The sequence below is a fragment of the Atta colombica genome, unplaced genomic scaffold (assembly GCF_001594045.1).
Source record: "Atta colombica isolate Treedump-2 unplaced genomic scaffold, Acol1.0 scaffold236, whole genome shotgun sequence".
NCBI lineage: Eukaryota > Metazoa > Arthropoda > Insecta > Hymenoptera > Formicidae > Atta > Atta colombica.
Genome location: NW_017259334.1, coordinates 1,065,662 through 1,075,178, shown reverse-complemented (window position 1 = coordinate 1,075,178; position 9,517 = coordinate 1,065,662). Strand labels below are relative to the sequence as shown.

General features: G+C 31.2%; 2 protein-coding genes across 2 annotated transcripts in view; one reads left to right on the top strand and one right to left on the bottom strand.

Annotated features, from left to right (window-relative positions):
• Positions 1 to 1,383: 1,383 nt before the first annotated feature.
• Positions 1,384 to 2,858, bottom strand: LOC108688602 (serine hydrolase-like protein). Its single transcript, XM_018194916.1, has 2 exons — positions 2,721 to 2,858; positions 1,384 to 2,339 (listed from the first exon to the last, which is right to left on the bottom strand). Exon 2 carries the CDS (start codon positions 2,278 to 2,280, stop codon positions 1,384 to 1,386), a length of 897 nt encoding a protein of 298 aa, XP_018050405.1. The 5' UTR covers positions 2,281 to 2,339; positions 2,721 to 2,858.
• Positions 2,859 to 4,058: 1,200 nt separating this feature from the next.
• The window catches only part of LOC108688569 (ras GTPase-activating protein 1), a 6,279-nt gene continuing 820 nt past the window's right edge, over positions 4,059 to 9,517 (top strand). The window contains exons 1-13 of the mRNA XM_018194878.1: positions 4,059 to 4,272; positions 5,468 to 5,649; positions 5,776 to 5,957; positions 6,273 to 6,670; positions 6,860 to 7,005; positions 7,080 to 7,413; positions 7,609 to 7,952; positions 8,037 to 8,228; positions 8,367 to 8,516; positions 8,585 to 8,633; positions 8,712 to 8,930; positions 9,010 to 9,242; positions 9,393 to 9,514. Coding sequence (XP_018050367.1) covers positions 4,225 to 4,272; positions 5,468 to 5,649; positions 5,776 to 5,957; positions 6,273 to 6,670; positions 6,860 to 7,005; positions 7,080 to 7,413; positions 7,609 to 7,952; positions 8,037 to 8,228; positions 8,367 to 8,516; positions 8,585 to 8,633; positions 8,712 to 8,930; positions 9,010 to 9,242; positions 9,393 to 9,514 — 2,599 coding nt within the window. The 5' untranslated portion in view covers positions 4,059 to 4,224. The remainder of the gene's footprint in view (positions 4,273 to 5,467; positions 5,650 to 5,775; positions 5,958 to 6,272; positions 6,671 to 6,859; positions 7,006 to 7,079; positions 7,414 to 7,608; positions 7,953 to 8,036; positions 8,229 to 8,366; positions 8,517 to 8,584; positions 8,634 to 8,711; positions 8,931 to 9,009; positions 9,243 to 9,392; positions 9,515 to 9,517) is intronic.

Sequence of the window (9,517 nt, the reverse complement as noted above, 5' to 3'; positions counted from 1 at the left end):
TATATATATATATTATAAATGTAAAATAAACATTCAAGTACATATCAATATACATTGTGAAATGTAAAGTATATTCGAGAAATATAGATATTTATACAAGGGCAAATCAACAAATATCTGTGTATTAGTAATGAAGAATAAGTTTTTCACAAAATTTTTTTTATTTTTCAATGTAATCCCCTTTTAGAAGGATACACTTTTCCCAACGTCCCTGTCATTTTTTAATTCTTTCGAAAAATTTGTTAAACTCTGCAAAATATCTCTGTTTCAGCGATGACTTCCTCATTCGACGTGAATCTCTTTCTTTTGAGTCATTTTTTCAAATTTGAAAACAGAAAGAAGTTGCAGGGGGCTAAATACAGATGCGATAGCAATTCGTAGCGTAATTCGACTAATTTAGCTGTAGCGACTGCAGAGAGCCGGTGCATCATCGTGGTGGAACAATACTTTTTTTTCGCCAAATGGAGCCGTGTTTTCTTCAATTCAACATCGAATCGGCCCAATAAATCAGCATAGTAGTTTTTCCATAATAGTTTTTCCCTTCTCCAAATAGCCGATGAAGATCATGCTTTGTGCATTTAAAAAAATGTGACCATCACCTTTCTAATCGATGAGACCATCTTGATCTTCTTCGGAGTACATTTGCGGATGAAGTCCACTGTTTTAACTGTTCTTTGGTCTCTGATAGTGAATTCATGTTTTAATAGTTACGAATCAACGAAAAAATTCTTGCGGATTGCGTTTAAATAGCTTCAAATACTGCTTCGAAATTGATAGTCATATCCACTTGTCGTCAACCATAAGCAATCGCGGCACCCAGCCGAATCGGGCCGACAGCTTTTTCATTCCTAAGTTATCATGCAAAATATTGAATGCCGTTTCGTACGACACGCTTACAGTCTCTACTATTTCATGCACTTTCTATTAGCGAGAATCATGTCGGATTTTCGATAATTTCCTCATCCTAATCACATATAAATTCGTTCATCTCATTTATCATAGATGGTGAAGGGGTTTCCATAGATGGCATCCAACTTCGTTTTTATTTCTTAGCACGTTTTTCTAAAATAAAATCCAAAAATAAAAAGCGAATCACAGATGGATACTTTTTTCATTGTATCGAAAAACATCAAATACGCTCACTATGAATTGCTGTTAATCAAAACTATCATATGAATCACTTGAATTTTGTATAGCGCCATTTGAAAGATGGTAGTACACGATGATAATGTCAACAGTAACGCCCGTCTTCAAACACGGATATTTATTGATTTGTTCTCGTATATTTATATATAGAGATATATATTATAAATTATATTTATATCGTTTATGTTTATTAACAATTTCTTTTTCTCTGAAGAATGTGTGCATGCACACAATTATCTACAGTTTGCTAGAATAGTCATTATTTAATATTTTACATACAAATGGTGCAACTTTTTCAGGGTTATTATTATGAACATCATGATTTCCATCTACATAAATTACTTTTGTTAAGGTTTTAATCCTTATTATTTCTAATATGAATGTAAGTTCTTTATGTGGAAAAATCATACCGTGAAATGGAATACAGAGATATATTGGAATTGAAAGCATGTTGTTAAACTTCTGACATTCTTTTGTCTGCATAAATGATAAAGGATGATTTTTTAATCGTATATCTCTGTTATAGATATACTTTCCATTTACTTCTGTAACTGCACGCTCAAATAATTCATCAGCAGCTTCAGAATTCAAAACTCCAATCCTAAAAGTCTTAAGAGCATGTAATATTTCTTCTCTAGTGAAAGATGATTTTTTTTCATGACAAACTTTTACTGAGAATGCAGATGCGTTCTTAAAATAAGTTGTAAGTTCGTTTTTTGTAGGATTCAGAAGAATCCCATCAAAAGAAATTAACTTCTCGATTCTATTTGGGTGAAAAACACTGAATATTACACCTATTTGTGCTCCCAAACTGTGTCCTAGGTAAATAAATGTTTTCCATTGAAGCACTTCTAAGACAAAATATAATGCATGTGCATAATCCATAATATCTAATATCATCCAAGATGGAAAATGTGATGACCATCCATGGCCAGGTAAATCTATGCATACATAATAAAATAATTCTTTTGGTAAATATTTCATCAATCTAGTAAATGTTCCTGCATTATCTAGAAGTCCATGTACTGCTAAGACTGGCTTTCCTGTAGGAGATCCATAAGTTCTGGCAGCAACATAACCCCAAGGTACAGAAAGTTTTATATCTGTAAACTGTTGTCTTTCTACTTCTGCCATTTTTGCTGCTTACTCTTACAATATATATCTTGTTGAATAATGTATAAAAATCTTCTTTACTGAAACAATATATTGAAAAAATTTATAATTGCAGAGTAATTTTTAAAGATTCAAGCTCTATTATTAATTAATATTGCAAACATAATTTTTTAATAAATTTTTTGCTTCATATTTAATAAAAAAGAATTTATTTTAAACTATTTTAATTTAAAAAAACTATTTCTTAATTTAAAAATCAGTGATGCAATCTTTTTTAGGCTTAATCATTATTTTTAGAATATATAAATTCTTTCAGATTATACAATATTTATTTTGTTTGCATAAAGTAAAAAACATATTATATTTTTTACCATGAATTGGCAAGCTGTAAAAAATTCGCGGTGATCTAAATCATCACTGATCTAAATGAAAGAAACATAGAAAAATGATAGAAAAGTTACCTCTTACACACGTAGAGTAATTTATGAAATGATGTTAAGACAAGTAAATGCTGCTAACGATGCGACTCGTGCCACTAGCTCAAAGTCGAATGTGCAGAAAGAAAATAAATTCGACGTAAATATTCTTATGCAAATTTATTATTGTTATAAGACATCAAAAATTTCTTATAACATTTACTTAAATCATCTCCGATTTATTATTCCTTTAACTATCCTATATTCCTATCCTTATTTTCAATTTATCTAATTTATCTATTTTTTTGTAGAGGTTATCTATTAGAAAAAAAGAAAGAGAAACATTACAAATGTTATATAATTTGACTTTGATTAAAAATAAATAAAGATTTATTTTAAATTAATTCTATATATTTGTTAGTCTGATAAGAGCTTATTACTGCCATGACGTAAGAAAGAACTTACATAATCATGAGTCAATGTTAAAAAAAATTTACACATATTGATGTTTCTGGTTTTTTTTCTAGGAAATGAATAATAAATTATTTATTAATTATTAGATAACAGCTAATGAGCAAAAATAAAAAATTTTAATCTAGCATGAATTTATATATATTATGCATTTCTATATTATTATACATATTTTTATACATATTTTAGAATAGAATATTAAAATATTTCATCCATAAATTTCCGATACATAAATTCTAAAAAAATATAAGATTAATTAATATTTATTAAATAATATAAAATCTTTTAAAAATTTCTTTTTTTCAATTTGTTATATTTAGTTACTAATGCAAACTTTTATATAATTTTATATATATATCTAATATGAATTTAATTGGACCTAGTGCATATTAAAATCATCATTGTATATTAATTTGATCTGAGTGTAACAGTAAAATGCAAATATTTAGAATTATAAAACACATATTTTACTTAACTGCACACAGTTATTAGCACAATAAAATAGTTCAATAGATGCTCTATTAAACACACATTCAATATGCACACTAAGTACTGTCCAAATTCCAATAAAAAATCGCTGTAAAATATAGGCCTGTTCTTTTTTTGTTCACTAGTTCATCTTTCCTTTTCTCTCCAAAAGAACAGATATATTCTTCATAATTTTTGATTCGCAAGTATATGTATTATTTTGATCCTTGAATTTTTCCGCAACTTCGAAGTAAAACTAGAGTTTACTCCGCCGATAACATCATTCTCGATTTTGTCGATATTCCCGGATATTGCTGAAAGTTCATTAAAGAACTACCATCGCGCCGTTATCATTTCACTTTCCGCCAATTGGAAATCGGAACTGATCGGGACATTCATGTCATGCTCGCGCATGCGTCACGGTCGGCGCGTGCGGATAGTAAAATGGCTGCCGGGAAACGTCAATACATTTTATACTGATACGAGTCTGCCTTCGTAATTGTATTTGTAAATACGATCGCGAGGAACATCGCGGCGGGGACGACGCATGCCGTTCGACTGATTGATCCGGGTGCTTCGTAGTCGCGTACACGAGAGTGGTGCCGACGGAATGGCGGAGTTCGTGCGCGGCGGACCCAGCGTATCCAACAATGCCAAGGTATATATGCGTGTATACTCTTGTAATACGAGTGGAGTAGCTACTCCGTTATTCGTATCTCGATATTGTCCCTTTCTTGATGAACGGAAATCGCGAACGGCGGAAGGCGCGGCGTGATTCCCTTACTCTTATTTAATATCTCGGCTCCCCCTTATGTTCTTGCGCGGTTGTATTTCCGCGAGGGGCACCTCGCCGAGCTTTATCTCTCCCGTTTCCAGTGTTATCGCCTGACTCTCCTCGATTAGGGACGCACGACGCACTTGAATGAAAAACAGCTTTATGTATGCTACACTTTCACTCTGGATTTTCCTAACATTTTTCTAATATGATATTGGGACATGACACTTATGTTCACAGCGATACTGCTCGATAATGATGTCGAAAGTCAGAATGAATCAGATCTTTGATAGCTACTGAAAGTGACAAAACATGATGACTTTTAATTTTTATTTTAATTTTTTTATTCTTCGCGTTATTGAGGTAATTTATATTTATTTTTTATTTGAACATAATCTTCTTTCGATTACACTGATCGAGGGACTATATCTGGAGACTTTGGAATCCATTCTTCTTTGAAAATAAATTTTAATTTATCTTGTATGAATTCTAGAGTCGTTTATGAGGCATGTTGGAGTCTAAAATGTATTGTATGAATTATGTCTGTATTGATAACTATTTTGTTTTGAAATTGCAATTAAAAGAAACTATTTCTAAAATTTTAAAAATCCTGATAAGTTATTTCGTCTAGGAGTATTTAAAGCAGAAGTAAAGAAGAAAAAGTTAAGGATATGATTGTTCTTAAACATACTTAAAAACAAAAAAAGAACTTCTTCAAATTAATTAATTAATATTAATATCGAATTAATTAGCATGTCCTATTCAGTCCTGACCTAAGCGATTTTAAAAATTTATTAAACAAAAAAAGGGATTTTATTGAATAAAATAGAAAAATTATTAATAAAAAAGTTAATATCACAAGTATGATTGTATTATTTTTTATATTGTGAAAAAAATTAAATGTTAAGTAAACGGCAGGCTTTCTATAATAGCTAAGTCTTGAGCCGTAAGGAATTTATCAGTCACAATTAAAATGATAAAAATAATCAACTATGATTGATCAATTTTTTATGAGTTAAGGCTTAGATAATGGCTTATTATTAAAAGTCCAGCTAATTTCATTTCATTGTTTTTTTAGATGGAGCATAGCAGCAAAGGTGGATCTCCTAGTACAGGAAGTGAGGATGGTGGTCAAAACGAATCCTTGAACGCAGAAAATGAATTTGATCCCTTTCTCGAAAATATACCGGATGACATACAAGATGCGGAAGAACCCGACGGCGCGAATGCCACTTTGTTAACGGCACCGCCAGAGAATCAGTGAGACTTGAATATTATTTCTATTAACTTTTCATGTATAATACTTTGAGATAGGATTGGATGTAAATGCAAGGTATACAAGCCTTGATTAGAATTGAGATTAAAATAGCATGTGACCTTTTACAGGTGGTATCACGGTCGATTAGATAGATTTACAGCTGAGGAAAGACTATGGGATGCGAGTAAAATGGGTAGTTACTTGGTTCGTGAAAGCGATAGAAAACCTGGAAGTTATGTTTTGTCTTACTTAGGAAGGACTGGAATAAATCATTTTCGAATTACAGCTGTCTGTGGAGATTATTACATTGGTAAAGATAGAGATGTACAATTTAAGAATTTCTAAATATATTTATAATGTAATGTCTTTATAATGTCTCATATATGTGAATTATTATATATTATTTTAAAAGATTTTAACATATAACATTACATTATGGCAAAAAGATTTAATATTTGTAACATTTATTCTGAAAATGTTAAATTGTGAGATAAAACTTTCAATTGACATATTTGCAAAAGATTATTCATAATATGCACAAATTAAATAACGTATTAAACTTTTTATATTTATATTTAAGAAAACTTTTTGTTAAATATATAATTTAATTTGAAAAATATTGTAGGCGGTCGTCAATTTAACAGTCTCTCAGACCTGGTGGCATATTATACTCATTGCTCGGATCTCTTAAAGAGAGAAAGACTTATACATCCAACGCCACCACCGGAGCCAGTAAATGATAAGAAACGAATCGTTGCGATACTGCCATACACTAAAATGCCAGATACTGACGAACTGAGTTTTCAAAAAGGGGATATATTTTTTGTGCACAATGACATGGGAGATGGATGGTTGTGGGTCACTGCCCACAGAACTGGTGAACAGGGTTTAATATTTCGGGAATTAGTAGAGGACCTTGATGATTCCATAGATCCCAATACAGTGTTTTCCTGGTTTCATCCTAATGTCACCAAAAGTGAAGCAGTGGACATGTTGGTGAAGGCAGGACCTGGAAGTTTCCTAGTAAGAAAATAATGATTTCCTCATATTTATTTTAAATGATATCATATTATTACGTATATTATTATTACGTATATCTTTATTTTTATTTTTTAAATCTTTATTTTTTTTTATTTATATATACTTATATATATTTATATATACTTAATTCTTTGATTTTTTGTACTTAATATTTATATTTTTATTCCACAGGTCAGACCATCGGATAACAGTCCGGGAGATTATTCACTTTTTTTCCATATAAATAACCAAATACAGAGATTCAGAATCGAGAAAAAAGGAGTACGCTATCTTATGGGAGGTAGAACGTTTGAATGTCTTGACGCTGTAATTAATAGGTACATTTTTATTATTTCAATTTTTTACAAAAAGTAATATTTTTGGTATTCTTATTTTACTTGTTGTACCATAGATATCGAAAGGAACAAATTGTAGAGGGGCATACTTTGGTTCAAGCAATGGTAACCGAACCTGATGGTAGCGTCAGAGTAAATAGAGAAGTTCAACATGCTGAGAAAATATATGCAACTTTGAGGGAGTGTCGAGAGCAATCAGGAGCAAAAAAGAATAAAGGGATTAAAATGCAGGGATATTTAGAAAAGAAATCTGAGAAAAATAAAAAATGGAAAGCATTATATTTTGTTTTATTAGTGGATGCTACCGACACACATCTCTATTTGTACGATAATCCCAAGAGGACCAAGCCAAAAGGTCTCATTGATTTAAGCTGTGCTTATTTATATCAGGTAAGGAATATATTCTGAAATATTGAACGTCATATTATCATACGTCATATTAACATCAAAATCTAAGGTTTTTATAAAAATTTGGTAACAAAAATAATTATAATAACATGCATGATTTATATATGCCATATCGGCAAATGAAGGAAATGATAGCTTAGAATGAACGCGGGATGAGTTACCGAAGTGTCTTTTTAGGTCCATGAAAGTGTGTTTGATAGGCCTCATTGTTTCCAATTAGTTGAACGTGCTTTACCATGTTTGGCCACCATAACTTATCTGGCTGCCCCGAATTCCGAGAACGCATTAGACTGGATTAATGCCTTGAAACCATTATGTGTATCACAACTTACCCGTGCTCCGAAAGTCGCCCGCCTCCGTGAATTACGTTCATTGCATTTGCATATCTTAGACGCACATAGGCTTCCGTACAAGCTAGTTCCGAATCCGTTTATTATAGTGGCTCTAAATAATGTTAAAGTTGCTCGCACAAAGGTTAAAACAGGATTGCATCCACTCTGGGATGAAGAATTCATTCTAGAGTACGTATGTGAATCTTATACTAGCTTCTTGAACTAGCTTCTCAATGTATAAAATCTCTTTACTCTTTATTAATTTGCAACTAGGGATGTTCCACCGGATGTTATGTCCTTCTCGCTCACTCTGTATAACAAAGGTAAGCGCAGCAAGGATACGGAAGTCGCTGATCTGACGGTTGAATTGGCAAGTTTGACTAATGGAGAAGAAATGGATGAATGGTATCCATTATCAGGAGTGACACCAATCGGAGAATGGGGCGCATTGCGTTTACGCATACGGTAAAGATTAAAAATATTTGCTCACAGATGAGATAATGCGATATAATATATATAAGAATATAAATTTCAATTATATTGTATATAAATCTTATTATATAAAAATCTTTGTATATATTAATAAAAATATCTGTATTACAGATATAGACACGATTTAGCTATGCCTCCCGAAGAATATAGCCCTCTTCAGCAATTATTACTAGATCCAGAATTACATGTTGTTAAAGCATTAGCAGATGTATGCCACTTAGATAGAGTACCTTTGGCAAATAGTCTTCTTAGAATTTTTAGGTACAAATAATTATATCCTACAATTTAATTATAAATGGATATTAATTTTGATATTGTTGATTTTATAGACATGAGAGAAAGGAATCGGATCTCCTACGATCATTGAATCAAGCTGAAGTGAGTTATAGTTTGATACACCAATAACAAATATCATTAAATATATAAAATCATAATTATAAAATATATTTTTATTAGGTTGAGAAAGAAGATGAAACACCAACTCTATTTAGAGCTGCCAGTCTTACTACCACTTTAATGGATTTATATATGAAATCTGTTTGTACTTCGTTTTTAAAGGCCGCTTTGCGTGATACGATCGTGAAACTAATTGAAAGTAAACAGAGTTGTGAGTTGAATCCAACAAAAATGGATTCTCCAGAAGATGCGTGCAATAATGCAGAATTTTTGTTACAAGTATATAATTTCTTTAGTAATTATGTGTTAATTAATGCGATTATCAAAAAAATTAATAAAAATGCATTCTCTATTTTAGGTATTGGATGAAGTTACATTAAGTATCTTCACAAGTCCTGATGCTTGTCCGAGAACTCTCAGATACATTTGCGGATGCTTACAACGAGCAGTCGTTGCTAAATGGCCACACGAAAGACTAGTCAGAACTCGGGTTGTCAGTGGATTTATATTTCTACGCCTCCTCTGCCCTGCCATATTGAATCCTAGATCCTTTAATTTAATAGCTGAACCACCATCTCCATCTGCTGCGAGGTATAAACATAAACTAAATATAAATTTAAAAAAGTAACATATGAATTAAAATCACACAAAATGAAATTTATATTATAATTTATATATCATTTTAAATATCTTTATTTAAATATTATCACATGCTACACTAATTGTTTAAATTATTTATAGATCATTAGTCATGGTGGCAAAATGTCTACAAAATTTGGCTAATTTGGTCGAATTTGGTGGAAAAGAACCATACATGGAAGTTGTAAACCCATTCATTCTTAAAAATAAAGAACGAATGGTAGTGT

What these genes read in the sequence shown, in the direction of transcription:
- LOC108688602 (XM_018194916.1), bottom strand. Translation starts at nt 2,280, where the DNA reads ATGGCAGAAGTAGAAAGACAACAGTTTACAGATATAAAACTTTCTGTA.